This window comes from Mustela erminea, chromosome 15, assembly GCF_009829155.1.
Source record: "Mustela erminea isolate mMusErm1 chromosome 15, mMusErm1.Pri, whole genome shotgun sequence".
Classification (NCBI taxonomy): domain Eukaryota; kingdom Metazoa; phylum Chordata; class Mammalia; order Carnivora; family Mustelidae; genus Mustela; species Mustela erminea.
Window position 1 is genome coordinate 2,533,427 of NC_045628.1, and position 20,080 is coordinate 2,553,506.

General features: G+C 57.4%; 1 protein-coding gene across 2 annotated transcripts in view; it reads right to left on the minus strand.

Moving 5' to 3' along the window:
• The window catches only part of COL4A2 (collagen type IV alpha 2 chain), a 154,905-nt gene that overhangs the window by 109,904 nt on the left and 24,921 nt on the right, over window positions 1-20,080 (minus strand). For both annotated transcript variants that reach the window (XM_032315040.1, XM_032315041.1), the window contains exon 4: window positions 869-949. In XM_032315040.1, the coding sequence (XP_032170931.1) occupies window positions 869-949 (81 nt within the window). The remainder of the gene's footprint in view (window positions 1-868; window positions 950-20,080) is intronic.

Sequence of the window (20,080 nt, forward strand, 5' to 3'; positions counted from 1 at the left end):
CAAACACCGACCACAGGGCTCGGGGTGGTGGGGCGCACTTGGAACCCCCATGCGGTGCTGTACTTTCTGATGTGACAGAGGCAGGGGGCACAGGCAACACCTCCCAACCGCCTCTCCCAACCCGTCCCGGGACCCTGGACGGGCAGGAGTGCCCCAGGGAAGCGCGGTCCCAAGGCACGAAGACTCAAAAGACTGTCATAAAACAAAACACTGCTCCCCACGTGAAAATGGGCTTAAATGGAGAAACACAAATACTATCTGTTTAAAACCAGTAATGCCAAGACCCAGACATCAGCTTCACCGGCAACAGGAAAGCCTGTCACTTTGGACACATTAAACCCAGTATTAGACCATAATTCAGGTGCTGCCGGGTGTCCTGGCGGAGATGGGGGCTGAGCTTTCTCTCCCACTTAACCGGATCAAATTCGCTACATAAAGGACATTGCGGGGGCGAGCAGACGAATTCTGAAAGTGAGACTGATTTTCTATATGGCAGGAGGCTCATGCCCTCCAGTCGGGATGTCTACACTGCGGGGTAGACCCAACCCAATTATGCTTTCTTTACATAATATTTTTACAGAACATTTGTTTATGTATAAAATCATGGTATAAAACACAGTTGCATCATATGTATGTATCTATTTGTAACAACGAACAAGAAATGCGTAAGAAGTGACCATTCTTCACTTGGAACCTGTATACACTGACTAAACTTTGCATTATGTTACTGTTTGTTCTGAAAGAGAAGAACCAGTCTGCGTTGAATTTCTCAGGAAAGCGTGGACTGACTGAGTCAGGTGCCTGAAGGCACCAGTGTCTCGGACGGAAGGCTACGGAAGAGTCTGGTGTCCGCGACGCTGGGACTTACCCGTCCTCCCTTCTCGGGGTAGCACTGGCAGCCCCCGCTGCAGTCTCTCCCTCCGCACGGCACGTCAAACTTCTTCACGCCCTGCAGAGGAAGCACAAAGCCCGTGTTATCCCAAACGCTGTCCAAAACGACAGGCGGGGCCTCGTCCGCTGAGAGCACGTCCAACTCCAGTGGCCAGCTCTCCATTCGACACGCGTAGGCTTTGATTTTTAGGGCAGCTCTGGGCCCGGAGCCAAGGGTACAGAGAGTCCCTGTGCACCCCCTAGTTCCCCACCCAAAGCAGTTGTCCCCACTACCAATGTCCCCCAGCAGAGTGGCATCACCGGGGTCCAGAGTTTACATCAAGGTCACTCTAGGTGTCGCACCTTCTATGGTCAAAATGCCCTTTAGAGGCGTCCGCTCCATACAGGACGGCAAGCTACGTCCTAGGCCTGGAGAGTTGGGGGGAGTGTTCCCCGGATCCAGGGATCCCGTGTGAGGGGAGCCCACGAGGACACCCTGTGTCAAGTACTCCTCCATGTAGGAGGCGGCCCTTCATGCTCTGGGGCTGTGGGGGAGGCAGCCCCAAGGCGGGGGTTCAAGGTGAGCAGGACTGAGTCCCAATCCTACAACACGGAGCCGGGGCAGCTAAAGGGAAAGGGGCTTCCGAGGGGGAGGAGGACCTTGCAAACACGCCGGAATGTTCACAAACCCTCCCCCCCGCCGCAGGGGCTCTGGGCATCCCAGGCGGCGCCGGCAGAGGACACCCCTTTCCCTCCCTCTGTGAGACCCGGCGGTTTGCAGGAGGCAGGGACGGAGGGAAGAGGCTTTCCCGAGTCTTTACTGGGCGGATCTTCACTGAAGCAGGGGCTGAAGGAGGGAGTTCTCTGCCTGGACAATCCCAACGGTTCCAAGGCCATGCTTGCTTGCCCTTGATCTCAGTATTTGAGGTACAGGATGGCCTTGGACTTCGGATCAGGAGATCTCCCTTTCAGACGGCGAGAGCACGAGATAGGGCAGGAAGTGGCGATCAGATCGGCCCTCTTCTCTCCCCTGCCTGACTGGCCCTATCTCCCCTGACTGCACGACAGAACCCCTGTCTGCCTCGTCACCCTTGTCACCCTCGGCCAGCCTGGCAGACCCTGCCCAGCTTGGGGGAGCTCAAGGACACCGGCCATGGTCAGCTTCCGGTGTGCGCTGAGCCAGACCTCCCCGCGCAAGCAGCACTCCCCAGCGACAGACCGTGCCAGCTCGGCACAAAAGTGCATTTCGCCACATCTGTCCCATTCTCTTCTAAGTTGGGTCTCAATGACTAAGCAGGATGGTCACTCGGGGACTCCCTCTGGTCAGCTTTCTGTCTGTTTCTCGTGCTAATGCGTCAGCTAGAATCCTCCCCGCTCCTGGCATGGCTCTGCTGTCCACGCGCCCAGGGTCGCGGCGTCGGCTGCCCCCTCGGCGACGCCTGCTCACCTTCCTGCACGTGCAGCCTTGGACAGGCACACAGGGACTCTGGCCACGGTTTACCTAAGACCACGCAACCACTCCCTGTTCTTTCTGTAGAGACGATAAATCCCTTTCCTGGACCGTCTGAGTTCCACAGGGTAAAAATAAACACATTTACAGTCCTTTCTCACCCTCACAATACGTTTCTCGGTATTTCCCGATTTTTTCACGCTTCGATGTTTATCTATCGTGGGGCGCTTTTTAAAATCCCACCGTTCTGAATAACTGGTTTTTATAAATCCAGCCCCACGCGAGGCTGTCGGTTTTGCGGATTACCCTGAACGCTGAAGGGGGACTCTAGGTGGACAGCCACATTTACGCTCTGTAGTACGTACAACTGGGAAGCGAGCAGGGGGCTTGGCAGGTGTCCCTGGTTCACACAGTAATTCATTTGCCAGTTGTCTGGAAAGGGCAGGGGGACTCCTCAGCCTAAGGACTACAGGGGAAAGCAAAAACTCACATTCTCCATCTGGTGTTTCGGAGGCTATTTTTAATTTTGATTTTAAGGGCACTTGCCAAGTCCCTGGATATAAACCATTGGTTGAAATGACTTTCAATCGATCTAACAGACTTTCTGTCCTAGGCTTAGGATATGCAGTGGACTTAGTTATAGAAATGAATTCTTTGTAACGTACTTAAAATCTAACAGTGTTGTTTCGCTTTTGGAGCTGGGACTCACACGTTTGATAAATCCCAACCTTGGCCCTTCCTCGACCAAGTGCCATGGCTCGGGGCCCCAGTCTCAGGAGGTGAGGCAGGCCTGCGTCTACAAGCCACAGCCGATTTCCATTATGGAGATCCCAACCCTGTGCATGCATGTCTGTGTGTGATATGGTGTATGTGCGTGTGATGGGGTGTGGAGTGAGTGTGTGTGTGTGTGTGTGAGTGTGTGTGTGTGTATTTTCCCATCAGCATCTGACATCTCGCACGCCTACAGAGGGAGTCCTGTGGATTCCGACATCTACAAGAGCTCTAAGCCCCACGGCCTGGAATGCCAGATCTCCAGGATGAACACAAGTATTTACTTTATTAGGGCAGACAGAGCATGTGTTCCAGACGTCTCTTAGAGACTGAGCAAATCTCAGACCTGAGCCTCGGTATTCCCCTGATGGGACGTGAGCTCCGGAACGTTCTCGAGATACGAATGCCCTCCTGAAGACCTTGAATGTGGGTATGTGAACCTCTCTGTGGGGTCCTCTGTCTGCATCCCCAGAACAGAATACTAAAAGACCCCAGCAACCACCGCCCTTGCCCTAAGCCCTCGGGTCTCCCCTGGATTTTGTTGCTGAACACAACCAGAGACGAACCTTGAGCCTTCTGGTCAACTCCCTAGTAAAGATGACCAGTTTCCTCCCACTGCACACTCCCCTCGAAGACGACAAGCTGGCCTGGGTCTAGGCCTTTAACGTCCACGTCTCTAGGACGGCTTGCAGTCCGTCTGCAACTCCAGGACTCCTCAGGAGCGCCGGCTGAATTCTCCACCAGTTCCTCACGTCAAGTCTGAATTCCCGTCAGTACCATTCTCTAGAACAACACCCCTGCCCCCTGCTCTCCCCATGCCCCCTGCAGCAGCACCAGTCACTGCACTCACCATCCCAACGCCCCACGGAGGCCACGGTGCTGAGCACCAGGGCCGGAGGCTCCCCCAGACCCAGTCTGAGGTGTGGAAGGTGTCCCTGTCACAGCCACGCGGCAACCGCCCGATTGAGCGCAGGGCATGTCCCTCATCCCCGGGCGGAGCAGGACTCATGGCCAAATGAGACCGATGCCGGGGAGGGTCTGCACCAAGTGCTCAGTGCACCCGCCCTGAGCACGCCCGAACCCAACACACACGTGGCCCTGTGTCCTCGCACTCCCGCAGGAACTGCTGCCTCTCAGGCTCCAGAAGGACGGAGGAGCCTGTGCCGTGTGCTTCCCGCTCGGAGTGGTCAGGGGGAGCCTTTCCCTCAGCTGCGCCTGTGCGGGGGCTCCTGGCTCCCCAGTTCTATCAAATGCGACAGCCCCAGGGTTCTCGGAGACCGTATGCCCCCTCCTCCCCTTGCAAATTCGCTGATTCGTTCCTTCCTTCCTTCTCCACCGAATGTTTACTCTGGGCCGAGCACTGTGCTGGGCCGCGGGTGCAACGCCGGGAACAGACTGTACGCAGGTGGACAAGAAAACCGAGCAAATGAGCACGGAAGCCCACACGCTTTCGATTACGGCAAGCGCCACGAAGGAGACGTGGGAAGAGAGGAAGAGTCGGGCGGGTCATGGAGAGAACTGACTCAGCCAGGGCCTCCCCCTCGGGCCGTCCTGCGCTCCGTTGCTACCCCTTACTGGCCTCCCCCACAGAGACGCACCTCCCTGCCCTCCCACCCAAGGCCCTCACTGCTCCAGCCCAGGGGACGGAGGCTGCCAGTGTCCAGGCCGAGGAAGGCCAGGCCTCCAGGTAGTCACCACCATCGGGGAATCGAGGGCATCTTGGACTGGAGTGAATTTGAACCTAGTCTTCAGAGGCACCCCAGGATGCCCCTCTGGTGCCAGATCCCCCAAATTCTGGCCAGACTCCATGTCAGCCATTGTGGCTTTATGGTCCAGGCCAGGCCAGTCATGGGGCACCTTCCGTCCCCCTTGCTCAACGAGAGCCGCCTCATTGCTACCAAGATGTGGAACTGCTTCGACCTGCGGATGCAGCTTCCCAGCTGCGGAAGGAGTCTGACTTCGGGACACAATCATTAATTCCTCAGCAACTGCTGAACATTGCACCGAGGTCCCTGGGGGCCCTTATCCTGGGGGCTACATTGGCCGGAGCCCCCCCACCCCTGGACTCAGTGGCCCTCTCCAGGCTGGGGAGAGCCGGTGCAGACACAGGGCCACGGGTGGGAATTCTGCCATCGCCGTTAAGTGCTGGACGTCTTACCAAGCGTTGTGGACCCAACAGGAATTGTTCTGAAAAGTAAGTGTGAATTCTAAGTTTTGGGAAATTAGACAGAAAACGGCTGAAACACAAGAAGCATGGTAGACCAGGAATGCCTCTGAGCCGTACCAGGGAGAGAAGTGGGTGCCTCTTGCTAAACAATGAATCAGAACAAAAGCCATATTGGCAAGGGAGAGGTGGCGTGGGGAGAGCTTGCAGGGAAGACAGCGAGCGGGACTCTGAACGGGCTGTGTCTGGACACAGTGTCCCCGGTGCGCTGGGAGGGGGCGGGGCAGACAGATGCACGTCTGAGAGGCACTCCCTCTCAGCTCGCGACGCTGCTGTCCTGCCGGGACCTGGACCCGCCCTGCATGGCGCGTGGGCGCAGTGCCCGGGCCGCCAGGCGCAACTTAGGGATGCAGGCCCCACCTTCGACTTCCTGCATCAGGACACGCTTTCGAACAGGCTCTCCGCGCACGCACGTTGCTGTGGCTTCCTGGACGCTGCCTCCTTCAGCGGAGGAGAAAGTATACTCCCCACGATCCCGTGCCCTCCGCGCCTCGAGAGGACCCAGCGTGCTGTCTGGGGACAGCGCTGGCCCCCAGACACCCCGTGCCCCCTGCGGTCCGTGTGGGGAGGCTCTGGGCACTGAGGGCTCAGTCGCCGAGCTTCTCATCAGTCGCGGTGCCAAAAACACTTCGGTCCTCTTGTCTGTCTTCAGAACACCCTTTTAGGCAGTTCTTGTCTGAATTCTCCCCTGCCCCGAGTCGGTAGCCGGCACTGCTGAACTAATTAGAAATTCTAGGCAGTAAGAATGACCCCGATCGTCTAAGAGTCAATTGGCAACGTCAATGCATAGATATATTTTCTAGAAACCCTGGTTATTCTACTCAAGCAGAATGCAAGAGAGACTGTTTCCAGGGTCAAAGTGGAAACCTTTGAGCAACAGATTTTGGTGGGGGGAGGTGCCAGCTTTTTACATGGGATTCTTTCCCTCGTACTTTATGTGAATCTTGGCATCATTCCCCCTGGAAAGATTTAATAGAAATACATGTATTTGCATGGACATTCAGTTCATCCCAGATGCACCCGAACCACCCTACATGCGTGACCTACATCCCTCGGCGACTTTTGTCTCTGGGAGAACAGAGGTCGTGGAAGCTTCTAAAACAAGCCAGTTTCCAGCTCCCTGAACAGGCATGTATCAGGTTCAAGCAGAGAATTTTCTGCCCCGGGCCACTGGCTCCCCGGCTGCAGGCAGAGACCGGTCTGCCGTCTATAAATGGAACCCATCGAGTCGAGGGGACACAGGCTGGAGCAGCTGGGAGATTAGGGAACATCCGGTCCCCCGCGCTGCTGGCCACGCCTCGTATGTGAGCGATCCGCTGGCACCGGGGGAGCGAGGCTCCCGCTGCCCCCGGCGGGTATCGCATAGCATCAGGCAGAGAGGAAAGGCTCTTGGCCGCCGCCCGGGCCAAACTCGTCTGTAGGTGTCTGAGGACTGGCCCCTTCCAAACACGGAGAAAACCGCCTTTCTCGCTTCTCCCAGCAGCAGACTTGTCCTCATATTCAGGACATTTAAAAATAGGTTTAAATAACAACTTGCATGCCAGAAAACGAAACACACAAAAGACTTAGACTCTACGACAAGCTCTTCCTGTGAGTTACCAGAGGGAACCGTCCACGTCGATTAAGGGAGCGACTCCGTGGTCCTGGGCCCCGCTTTCTGCGGGTGTGAGGACCGTTTACAGTTGATACAATCTTCACAAATGAAAGAAAAAAAATGCTCAGCATTGTTCACGGACCGCACATAAGAAATGAGTATTAACCAAATTTATATGAAAATGCAAGAAACAAAACTCATTTGTCCTAAAACAAAGAATATTTTGTCCTCTGCATGTTCCAAGAAACTTCTTGTCCAAGAAAGTCTCTCTAAGCCAATATACCTCCAGCCAAAAAGAGCAAGTCTCTGTAGGGAATTTACAGATCTTTTACCATTGGACTGGCCCCAGCATCCAACCCCAGCTTCCTGCACGGGAGATACTGAATAACCCATTCTAACAGACACAGAAGACAGACATCCCTTATTGCAAAAAAGTACTCATCTTTCATATTTAAGGTAAAAAAATCTATACAAGTCTTTGTCTTTGTCACAAGTCCAGTCAAGCCTGACTTTTTAGAATTATCCTTTTAGTCCAAAAAAGAAGCCGACAAAGAAGAAAGCCAACTTGGGAACAAAGTTCCCAGAAAAATTCTATTAGTTTATCAAAACAGGAAATATAAGCCATTTCCGTACACGCAGCTTTAGAAATTAAGGAAATAATTCCAACATGGTATTAGCGAGACAAAGCATATGGCAGAGGAAACGCAGACCAGGGCCACTCCACACAGAACAAAGCCCTCGTCCCTATAAACCGGGTGGGAAACGTGGCCAGCTCAGCTTCCCTTGTTGAAAGCATTTAGAGGCGCCCACGATAGATGGGCCTCGAGCAGGGTCCTGACGGCGTCACCAGGTACCAGCAGCGAAACGACCACTGGGCACACACGTGGGCCCCTCTGGAGGGAACAACCTCAGGACGTTCCTACCAACGACAATGGGCTTCGCAGCCGTCGTGCCCGAGTCCCCGCCTGTCCTCACGGGGCCGGGAGTTTGGGGAACGGAGGGATAGGCAGGGGCACCGCGAGCGCGAGTTCAAAGGACAGACGCTGGGCTCGGCGACGGTGTTCGCGCAGCGCGGCCAGGTGCATACCTGCGGGACGGCGTCACTGCTGCTGGCACTCCTGCCCGGCAGACGTCACCGGGCGGGCCCTCGGCAACCGGCCACGTGACCCGATCCTTGCATACCTCTATGATTTTATGAGCAGCGGCAGGCCAACATCTCTACCCTCTCCTTCTGCTCCGGGAGCGCGAGGTCTAGGGGTGTTTTCCCAGCAGAGTTGCTGTTGGCAGGACGGCCGGCCACAGCCGCGCTGCCATGCTGGGCGTGGGGTGCTGACCCGCAGGACGGGCTAGGAGGCCCCCAGTGCAGGAGCCCGGCAAGACGGGGCAAGCCACTGGCGGGCACAGGAGTGCAGGAGGCTGGGGGCCGAGGCCAGAGGCTCCCTGGGTTATGTCACCAGCGCTGACGACACTGAAAGGAGGCCACACGGCTGGCGGGCGGGCCGGCGACGTGCCCACGTCAGGGACGAGGAGCCCCCGGGATGGGCCACCGAGCGTCCGGGAAGTGGGCGGCGATGAGGCCGAGCATAGGATGCAGGAAGGCAGCTCGGGCCGGGTCTGCACCAAACGAGCACGGGGCCTTCCCCGTTCTGCCGGCGGGGTTGTGCCAGGACACACCTGACGGAGCCCTCCACATGGCCGGCCCCCAGGGTCGGTGCCGCCGGGTGCAGGCCGGGCTCGCTGGCACGGGGCCCCAGCCCAGGAAGGAGGGCTAAAACCCCGCCAAGGCTGGAGGCTGGAGCAGCCAGAGCTTCCGGAGAAACACCAGCCGAGACTGGAGGCTGGGGATGATCTCAGAGCGTGGGTGGCCCTGCCTGCAGGTGAGGACGGGCCGCTTTCCCGGCGCCCAGAAGAGGTGGGCGTGGCAGCTCCTGCCACAGGCCTGGGCCCTGGCCTCCCCTCTGCTCCCCCACTCCCCCACCGGGGTGGGGAGCGGAGTCTGCCCGAGGAAGCAGGCTGCCTCCCACACACTCTGCCAAACATCGGGGCCAGCGCAGGTGTGGACGCGGGCGCGGGGGGCACGTGCTCTAGCCAGAGGCACCCCTCCTGTGTCTCCCGCCGCGTCCTTTCTGGAGAGCCAGCATGAGGTCTGGGTGCCAACTGTGCGGCGTCTCATCTTGAGTCACCTGGACAGGGCAGGCCCAGGGACGTGGCGGCCGCTGTCGTCGGAGGCGGGCAGGTGCGCTGCGGCCATGCGGCTACGGGGGCGCTGTCGGGGGGCTCCATGGTTCGCCTTGAGTTTCTGGGCGTCACCTACCACCCTGATTGCTCGAGTTCTGGTACCCCTGAGGTCGGACTGCGGTGGGCTTCCGGGAGTCTGTGCATCGTTCCCACCACACCCGCTGCCGCCCGCCACCCCACGGCCGCACGCTCTGAGCAACCGAGACGGGGGAAGACGGATTCTCTTGGCAATTTCCACGCGTCTGTGGATCGGTTTTAAGTCGGAGCTTATGTACTCGACTCCAAAGGCTGATCCAGGTCCTTTCCCTCCCGGGGTCCCCAGGTCTTGGTTACAAACGAAACGGTCTCCCGAGCATCAGAGGAGAGTGAGTTTTCCTTCCAAGCCTCTGAAACAGCTCGTCGAGTTCTCCATAAAAGTGCCTCTTTCCCAGTCCCTCTCCCTCTCCTGGGACAGCTCCTTGGCCACCGCGAGGAGGCCCACGAAGGCCAGGACGCTGCAGGGGCGGGCCCCGGGTGGGGTGTGCCTCGCTGGGTGGGGCTCTCCCTGGGAGGCGGTCTGCTCCTCCCCGCCAGAGCCCCTCTTCTCGATGTCGTGACATCGAGCTGCCACGCGGAGCGCAGAGTGAGAGCGGACGCGCACGGGAGCTGGAGCTGCTGGCCCTGAGCGCACGCGGGGAGGAGGTCGGACGCTGGAGGCTTCCACGCGGGGCCACCTGCTGCTGACCAGACGTCCTCGGTGGGCCTGTCCGTAGACCAGCTCTGGAAGCCGCTCCCCCTCCACCCCCTCCATCTCTCCATCCTTCATGGAGACGGCCACCATTCCTGTTTTCGGTCACCACTGGTGCCTGGGGTCTCAGTCTGTTTGGCTGCGTCCAGGAGAGACGGTAGACTCCCAGGGGCTTCTGGACAGCAGACATCTGCCCCAGGATCAGGATCAGGAAATCCAGGATCAGGGTGCCAGTGCCTCCGGGGAGGGCTGCACCTGATTCATAGAGAGCTTCTTCCTTTTCTTCTTTTTTGGGATCTTAATTACTTTTTTGTGGGGGGAGCACGAGTGAGGGCAGAGGGAGAAGCAGACTCTCCACTGAGCAAGGAGTCCGAGGCAGGACTCAATCCCATGACCCTGAGATCACGCTCTGAGCCCAAGGCAGCCGCCCCGCCGACTAAGCTGCCCAGACGCCGGGTACAAACAGCATCTCCATGTCGTGTCCTCACATGGGGCAGGTAGAGGGAGAGAGACCTCTGGGGGCCCCTTAATGAGGGTACTAATCCCGTCACGGGGGCTGCGCTCTCCGTCTCCCAGAGACCCACCTCCGAGTATCCTCACCTTCCGGGTTACAATTTCAACATGAGTTTTGGGCGGACACAGTTAGGTCAAGCACCTGGCTAGGGGGCAATCGTGTCTTTTTGGTGTTAGCCCCGTAGCCGGAGCCCACATCGGGCTCTGTTCACGAGACACAATACGCTCCGTGTTTACACTCCCCTGGTCCCCACACCCCGCTGCTTCTCTGGACCGGCACGCCTTGCTTCTCTGACACCTGCCAGTCTGAGTCCTGTTCCTGTCCGTCCACAGTTCCTGGGCTTTCAAGGTCTATTTTCAACTCCAACCGAGAGCTTAATCAAATACTTTCCCATGAGTGGAATGTTAAGGATTTTAAATGCACCGAAAGTGAACACCTCTGGGTGCCCCCTCCACACGGAACGTACCTCTGTATAGGCTGTGCCTTCAGCCTGGAATGTTCTCCTCCTGCCTTGCCTTCCCCATCCACCCAGCTGAGACCCGCCCAAACACTCCAACACAATAGCCGCTCGCCCTCGGGAATGGCCAGGTCAAACGTGTGTTGATTTCACATCTTGTCCCTACGCGTTGTCTTTAAGTGCGGGCATTTCTGCTGGAACACCACATAGGACGAGTCCTGAAAACCCTCACCTTCTGCAAAATCGCACACCAAAGCAATAAGATCTATAGGGAAAAAAGAGTGCTAGAGGCAGACTACGCAAAACCTGCCCAACGCTGTAACCGGAGCACTCCTAAAGGAGTCCTAATCCCAGTAAAAATAACAGCACAGCCGAACAAACGCGTAAAATTCCCAGTAAGTAAAGAATTGCTACAACTGTAGTCCTTGGTCTTACGGCACAGCGGAGGCGGTCATCTGACAGACGAGGACGGAGGGAAGTGGTAAGACCGCTCAGGGGCCAGAACAAGGGCTGCGTGGCCGACACGGGGAAGAGGGACACAGCAGGAGCTCCGGGGGAGGCGTGCGACCCCACCGAGCCCAGGGAGAGAAGGCCACCGCGTGGGCCTCCGGGACAGAGTGGAACTCTTCGACAGCTCGCCGTGGCCACTGTTGATCCACTCTGCCTCCAGCTAGGCTGTTGCCCGGCCTGTGAGCTCACGGAGCTTCACCCACACCGACGCCACTCTCCTGTCACGTGGCGATGGTCTCGCAGCCGGGCCGAGTTCCAGAAAGTGCAGTCGGCCCAACAGACGGCGCTTCAGCCTTCTCTCACTCGCTGCCCAGGCCATCAGCATCGTCCTCCCCAAACAAAGACAACATCGGCCACGTTGAAGACGTTTTGATGAAGGCTCTGTCACTCCGTCTTCTTTACAGCCCGAGGGATACGGTTCTCCGGCTTGGGGAGGGCAGTCCATCGGGAGCCTTCAACTCTTGCTCGAGAGGCTGCCTGTGTACTTCCCGCTGGGAAGGTGCGGCAGCAGCACGGTGCACGCGCGGTATGGTGCACGCGCAGGGAAGTTGCTGGTGTTCAATTTTGAATAAACGGCCTCGATACGTGCAAACTGTGACTCTGCGCGCGCCCTGCTCTCGAGCCGGAGACGGCCGGAGACATCACTCGGGCTACGCGTTACCTCACACACTGCCTGACTCCGCTTTATTTATTCCAGCAGCGTGTCAGATCTTGGCACTCTCTGGCACGAACGAGCCCCGGCACGTACGCTGTTCGTGCCGGCGCAGGAGTCGGGAGGGAATATTTAACATTGTTCTCCAGAAGCGGAGTGGCTGCGTCTCTTGAAGCTATTCATTCCAGAAGAGGATGCTCGGGGAGAGCTTGCTCTAAACCCGCCCGCGTGCGAGCAGTGGGGGGATTCCAAGATGAACCTATGTGAGTGAGAGGGACTTAGCAATGCTCTTGTATGACACAATAAGAGTTCTGTTTGGGTTTGGCGAGGACTGGCCTGGGCAAGGGCGGTACGGGTTTGTGTTGGCGCACGAGGAATACCAGCAGTCTGCCTGGGCGGGCTTGAGTCCAGACCCGAGAGCCTCACCTCTGCAAACCTGACAGCCAGCTGAGTCAAATCCCAGGGGCTCTGGGGCCGGCGGAGAGGCTGCACCAGAAGCCCCATCACTTTAGGTACCTGCCGGCTGGCTTCTGGGGTAGAATCTCTGCATTTCTGTTCAGCTGCTTCTCCTGTGCACACCCAGCCAGCTTCATCCTGCCGGGCAGCTTTTAGAAGGTTTTACGTTCTTTGCTCCTTCGGGATTTAGGGTCCCGGCTGCGAGCCGGCCATTTTCTCCTTGCGCCGGGACACAGTCTGTGAACCAGCTCCCATCTCGGAGTCCAGGCTGCAGACCGGGGGCCAGCGCTCAGTCATCTGTGTGCAGGTGGTCCCCGGGGACACGCCTCCGCTCGGCTACTCTGAACGTGACCTTCCCATCCACGCTTCTCACGGCCCCTCCGCCGGCTACTGGGCTTCTCATTCTCGGGTTCTGTGCTGCGCACTCGGGGAGCACACACCACAGCGGCCACAGTACTGACGGACCAGACGGTCCTTTCCCCGGGACCGGGTTCACACCAACTCTTGGAGCTTCTCTCCACAGAGAGGCAACATTGGAATCAGCCCGCACACTTTTAGGACGAGGGGCCGGTCCTGTCATACCCGCCTTGGGGGACGAAGATCATTTATCCAACCCTTTACGCTGCCTCTGGAGCGTCTGCGGAGGACGGGTCTCCCCGGGCCTCTGGGGGCTGCGGGCCCGTTCCTGGCCTTCGGTCAGGGGTGTCTGTCCGGGACGTGTCACACCGGGAGCTGCTCTCCATGGTGCCCTGTCTGGAGGGGCAGACCAGGGCTCGGGGCTCGCCTGGGAGTCATCCCTACCCCACAAGTCCACTGGTCTCCTCATTTGCAAACTGGGTAGAATCCACCATCCCTGCCTGTCGGGGTCGTTGTCGGGAGGAAATGAGATGAACCCGTGGAATGAACCGAGCCACGGCGCCGGCGTGAGGCGGGAAGGGTTTGGTAGTCCTGCTCTAGACCTTTCTTTTGTCTCGCCCAGAGCTCTCCGCACTCACGGTTCAGGTGCCAGGGACCGAGCTAGCGTCAACATTTCCACCGCGCAGGGGACTGCCGTTTATGGAGACATTTGAGAGTTTTATGGTTTTTGTTCTACAAGCACGCCTAGGAGGCTGCCCTATAACAAGCTTATGGAGTTAACCTTGAAAGGCGATGCTTTTGCGTACTACCGATTTCTGAGTTGTTAAGATTTTGAGAGGGAAACTTCAGTATGCTAATTCATTTTTAATAATGGAATTCTTTTTTTTTTTTTTTTTTAAACCCAGTGACTAGTGGCATCGGCACGATTTAAGCATCTCTGCTGAATGTTGTACCCAAGGTCAACCCCTGAGTCAAGGTCACTTGGGACTCAAGCCAAGACCTCCTATTCTCTTTCCGTTGCTATGAGACTAAGATAAAAATTCATGAATTCTGTCTGAGCCTTAAGGCTTGTCATTCCCCCAAAGTATCAAAAGTGCGCTTATCAGATTACAAACAACGAACATGCTGAGATTGTAAACACCGAAAAGAGTGGACTTCCTCAAATACTTTCAGTGATGTCATCTGGCCCTTCTTCCATATCCGCTTTCATTATGCTCCTGTCCTTTCAAAACAGAGTTCGTGCCACGGGCCAACAAAGGCCAGGAAGTGTCAGGACTATGGCAGGGGTTCGGACCTGGAAGCCAGGACAGACTGATAACGGACAAGCACCTCCGGAGAAGGAAGGGGTCCGCTCCGACACGCGGGCGAGGTCACCGTCCCCACCGGCCCGCGTCGAGCACTCTGGCCCGCTGCTTGGAGGGTGAGCTGCCCAGCGGCTTTCATCAGCGGACGGGCACACCCCCTGGCACGTCTGCCAGAGCCAGCCACCGTCACACACGCAGGCACCGGGGCCCAGAGGTGAGCAGGCCGGCCCCCACCTCACCGGGCTCCACAGTGAACATTTAACAACACGACACAAGCTATGATGTGATACACACCAAGGAGCCTGAACAAGTGGGAATTGATTCTTACCCAAATTATCATGTTCTTCGCTTGAATTTCGATTGCTTATCTGCACTGTTTGAATGAACTTGCCTCACTGATTTCAAGCACATTTCCAGGCCCTTACCCGTGCCAATGTGGGCTGCCCATGTGGGCTGAGGCTCTCTGGAGTCTGTCCCGTGCCCACCTTCACAGGGACCGGACCCTCGACAGACACCTCCCTGCCCCCGGGGGCGGTGGGCGGGAGTCAGGGATACAGAGCCTCGGGTGGGGGTGGAGGGCAGAGGGAGGCAGGCATCATGGAGTCTGGGTCCGAGCCGGAGGCCCAGCGCGCCAGGGTTTCCCTCCCGGCAAACACACGCGAAGCAGAGAGCTGTGCTTCCTCCCCGTGTTGTCAGGTTTCAGAGCTTCCTTCCGCCAACACGCCGCCCTCGGGAGGGAGGGGCTGCTGGGAGCTCGGGCTCCCGCACTGACCGTCAACAGTCAGGCCCCATGCAGGGGGCAGCCCTTCCCCCCACCGGCTCCCCAAGTCTTTGCCCTTAGTAGACCACGCTGCTCTCCCCGATAGCCGCCCATAAACGTCTCCCAGGTTCAGGAAGGGATGCGGCCCTTTGAAGTCCCATCCAGGGGTGCCCCTAAGGTCACTGAGCAGAGCACAGCAAGAGGCAGGCCTGGAGATGATGGCGGGGGGCGCGGGAGGCGCGGCGCTGCGTGCACCCCCACCGGCCTGGAAGCGGAGGCTGGAGTTTGCCTCGACACGCTTCACAGTCAAGGGCAGCGTGACCCTGACACTCTTTTAAAGATTCTCTGCTCATTGACAATTCTTGGACTTCAAAACAGACTCATGATTCCAGGCGTGCGCCGCGTTCTCCCAGAATGCGCTCACGGGACGGGACTCGTAGGCCCCTGGACCGTCCCCCCCGAAGATGCCGCTCACGGAACTCAGACAGTGACGCCATGATGAGGGCTGGGGGGAGGGGCGCAGACCTGGACGTCCAGCGGCAGAGTCATGGCGCTGACCGCGACCCCATGTCTCATTCCTCTTTATCTCTGCTCTTTCTTTCACGTCTTTGGACAGGGTTGATTTGCTGGATTCGGAAGGCGGCGTACAGGAGGGCCCTGGGGGGATCTGGGGTTGGGCAGAGTCATGTCTTCAGGCTGGACGGCTGCGGCACTGGCCTCGGAATAGAGGTTCTCCGACATTAAACCATGGTGGCCGTTTATGCCCCGTGTTCCCTTTTCAGCCACCCCGAGGACTCGAGCTGTGCTTACGGCACAACGACCACCAGACAGACGCATCAAGAGCGCCAGTGCTCCGGACCGAGTCAGTCGAGTTCCCACCAAAGCAAAGAGATCCGATGTGTCACCAACCCGCACGGCCTCACCGTACGTCGGTGCTCCGTTTCTGGAATGCTTTCAAATGCTGCAGACCACCCGACCTCAGGTAACCTGGGGCAGCACACCCCGAGGGCCCCCACGATGTCCTTCTACCTGGTCTACTGAGCACCTGTTATGGCACCAAGTCCAAGACTCAAACTCCCAGAACGGGAAACGGCTGACGGGCACGTATTCACTCCATGTGCCCCAGCCTTGTTTGACTGCAGACCCACTCAGGACTGCACTTTTTGTTTCCGAGTCTTCAGCGTATGGTGTGATGCTGCAGGACACTGAGGGCCGGCGGCTTCCCTCCTGCACGGTCTGGAGTAGCTGCGCGAGCCTCCAGGCGCAGGGGGCCCGGTCCTGCCTGTGTGTCTCATGAGGACCCTGGACGCTCCCCAGACCTCAGGAAACTCCCCACAATTAAGCAGTACCATGCTACCCCCTGGAGTGCCTGACTACATTTAGACGCCCTCCTCCTCCGGGAAGCCTCGCCAGGCCCGTCAGCGTGGTAACAGGCTGCCTCTCCTGCGTCCCCCTCTGGTGACTGAATATGGTCCTCTTTTCTGTAAACAATGATTCTCTGCAGAAAAGTAGAAGAAAAAAATCCCCAATCTCTGACCCACTTGAACAGCAGTCTCTGAGCTGTCTTTGTGCCCCCTGGATGCTCCTGCAAAGAAAAGGCGGGTGAGAAGCGGCCGCGTGGTGTCCACCAGCCGCGTCAGGGAAGGAGGGTGGCAGGCCTCGGCTATGGTCTGTGCAAGACTCATCTGGCCAGGCCCGTGTCGCTGCCTAGAGGCCGACCCCATTTTCTTCCTTTGATGGGGCATGCACTCTTCCAAAAACTGTCTTGCAGATATTTAAAATAACAAAACAAAGCCCTAAACAAGAAAACCTAAGTTCTCCCTCAAAGCACAGCGTGATGTCCCAGCTAGCACATGGCAGCCTGGGGCTCCTTGCTGGCTGGGCCATCCCTGGGGAAGGACGGGGAGGCCACCAGATGTCTCCTTGGCTCTTGACTTCAGGGGAGAGCAAACACAAGGCTGTCTTCGTCTCGTGGCCGTCAGGCTAGCGGGCAGGAAGGCAAATCACTCCTCTCTGCACCGGCAAGTGCGTGGGTGTCCTTGGCTACTCGGCACCTGCCCCTCACCATTCAGACGGGCCACCCCCTGGTCTCAGCTTTGGCTTCTGAGCAGAGGCCTGTCCTTGCCATCCACGGTTCAGGCAGCCCCTCCCTGGGGAAACCTCTGACCAACCCACGCCAGCCCTTCACGCCTCCTCGCTGGTCTTCGCGTACGAGCGCCTTGTCTCAGCAGCTGTGTTCTCAGGCCCTCCCCGGCCGCCCTCTCTCACGCGCGCACACACACCACCGCCCTCCAGCCCCTGCCTCTCCACCACACACACCACCGCCCTCCAGCCCCCGCCTCCACCAGCTCATGCTAACAGGTGCCCGCTGGCGCCTTCCCGAGGCTCTCAGCTGGAGTCCCTCCTGGGGACTATGTGTCCCGCCTTCACTGCCTGAATATTCTTTCCTCCCTTAAATTCTGAAACATTCTTTTTTCTCTAATTATTAGAATCAACGAGCGAAGTGTTTATAAACTTAAAAATGTGTACAGAGTTGATTCAATAAGGGTTCATGAAAAGATCTAACTTAAAAATTAGCTTCGGATATACGTGAGCCACAGACAGCCCTTAGACTACATCTGAAACTAATGACGTACTGTATGTTGGCTAATTAATTAAAAGAACAAAACCCAGCCCTTACAGTGGTAGATGGCCCGTCTGGACGTCTTTTTGCCTGTGGTTCTGAAGTAAAACCATGTGGTCGGCTTCCCTACACAGCAAAGCAGCAAGAACAGTCACTTCTAAGGTGCTGGTATCCTGCCGCTGACTTTCCAAGTGCTTTCGTCGAGTCGGCCACGTTGACTCACAAACTCACGTGTGTGAGCACCAAAGCTTTATTTTTAACAGTTGAAGTGTTTGCTTTATCCTGAGCTGTCCTGAAAAATGTCTTGGGGACACGGAAGCACACGGCAAAGCACAGGAACTTTCTGGAACACAAGCATTTCAAATTCTCTCAAACACACAGCAGCGCTGGTGTTAGAGGCCCACGGTGGTCAGTCACATGGGGGCGGGAGGGGTCTAGGACCCGGAGGGTGTGGCTCGGTGCAGAATGTCAATAGCCTTGGCTGTGCAAGCACCAGGGCTTGCCTCTCACGCCTGGAGAATTCTGAGGTGAACCACTCTGACTGCCGTAAACGGGTTTGCCTCCCGACCGCGATCCACTTCCCCTTCAGCTGCCTGCCCTGGCACTCCCGCCTGCTGTCCTCCTGGCATGGGGCCGGTGGCCGGCTCCCGGCCAGGACCGATGTAGCTGGACCACTGTCCGGGCCTGTCTGGCATGCTTGGCTCCACTGCCCAACAGCTGGGGGCCCCCACCAGCTCTTTTTGGTTGGGACACCCTCTTTTAAATGTTATTTTTATGATTCCAAATCACAGAGCAGCATCTTCTGCCCCAGACCTGGGATCTGCAATGGTCAGCTCACAGTGCCCATGTCGCATCCAGGTCTACGAAATCAAAAGCTCCGGGGCTGCGTTATCACCCAGTGAGAAAGTTCGCACGCATGCGCCGCGAGCGGACGGTACGGTCCTGGATGGACAGCATATGGAAGCGCCCGATGTACGTCACCGAGAGACACAGGTCGGGTCTGGGTCCCCTCGGTTGCCCTTGGCCCCCAGAAAAGTCACTGCTGACCCCTGCCAGGATCCAGCACCCCTGGGATTGTGTGACAGAACCCGTGCAGGAGCCCAGGCGAACGTCCAGGGCAGGCACATGCCACCACCTGGGAAGTGACCTTCTGAGAAGCCAGTCGGCGGCAGGACGCGGATACCTTCCCGGCCACTGCTTAGGGAGAAGACAACGGGCCGTCACGTGAGGCGTCCGGAGCTCTGCCTGCCGAGACTCAGAGTTGTAGGCAGGCGGTGCTCGGGGTCAAGGTTCTGTGTATAAAATGTTCACCCCCGCCTCCCGGAAGGAAGCTCGTGGGTCAGCTGTTTGCAGGTGACGCTGTGGTGACCCCCAGGCCCCGCCTCCCGTATTGCCCCAGCAAAGTCCGAGACACCTGACAGGGGACCCATTTTCCCCAGTAAAGTGCCTTTGACTCTTTTCCTCTCGACACAGTTCCGTGTCGATAAAACAGGCCCATCTGGCCGGCTGGCGGTGGGAGCAGAAGTAAGGCCCCGGGAGGCCTGGGACCAGCCCGGCTTCCTCTGCAGCCCTCCGAAATGCATTTCATTTTAAGGACCCTATAAAAACCTACTGTTCAACTTCATTTCGATATTCAGGCCCCATTTTTTTCTGAATTCATCTGTTTTCATGAATAGCGCTATTATTCTTGACAAAGGCAGCAACATTAAAATCCTGCGTGTTCATAAAAGACCAGTTATGCCTGAGACACACAATCAGACATGTCATCAAACACAGTCATTAGAATATTTTCCAGGAAAAGAGGAAACGGTCAAATTTTAATTCTTCATACCAGTGCGCCAGAATAGTGGGGAAAACACGCCGGAATAGCAGGCAGACCAAAAAAGAAAAAAAAAAAGTTTTGTTTCATTTGGTTTTTGTTTTTAAGCTCGCGCACATGCGGATGCGGACGGCTCTCGGGTCTGTTTTCACGTGTACCTGCCTGTGCGGGGGGAGTGCGGACGTCACCCAGTGACGGCATGAAGGCAGATCGGAACGACACGCACCCCTGCAGGTGCTCGTGAGACTCTCACTCCTGCAAACAACAGTAGGAGGGGGCACAAGGCAAGGGGTGGACAGTCCGCCTGCTGGGAGCTGGGTCCCAGGCCCGCTGGCTTCCCTCTGTCTCAGCCGGGGACCGGGCTCACCGACTGCATGGTGCGGCCTCGGCCGGCGGAGGGCGAAGCGGCCAGCGCTGGCCGGAGGACACTGTGCCGTCTTCCCTCCTGCCTCTCCCTTGTACTTCTTTCCACGTAGTCGAGACGGTATTTTACACGAGATTCCACATCCTTATCTTTTCTCTATGCTACACGACCCCCCCCGCCTGCCACCACTAAAAGCTCTTCAAAAACAACACTGGCGATATGTCAGCTGCATATTTGCTCTTGAGAGACACACCAGGATCTTACTGCTGTGGTATTAGGCACGGAGCTGTTTTCCAGGTTTCCCAGATTCAAAGTCTACGCTGCCGAGAGCCCACCTGTTCTGTGATGAGCAAATGCCGCGTGTGTGCTCTGAGCAGGGTGCGCAGCGGA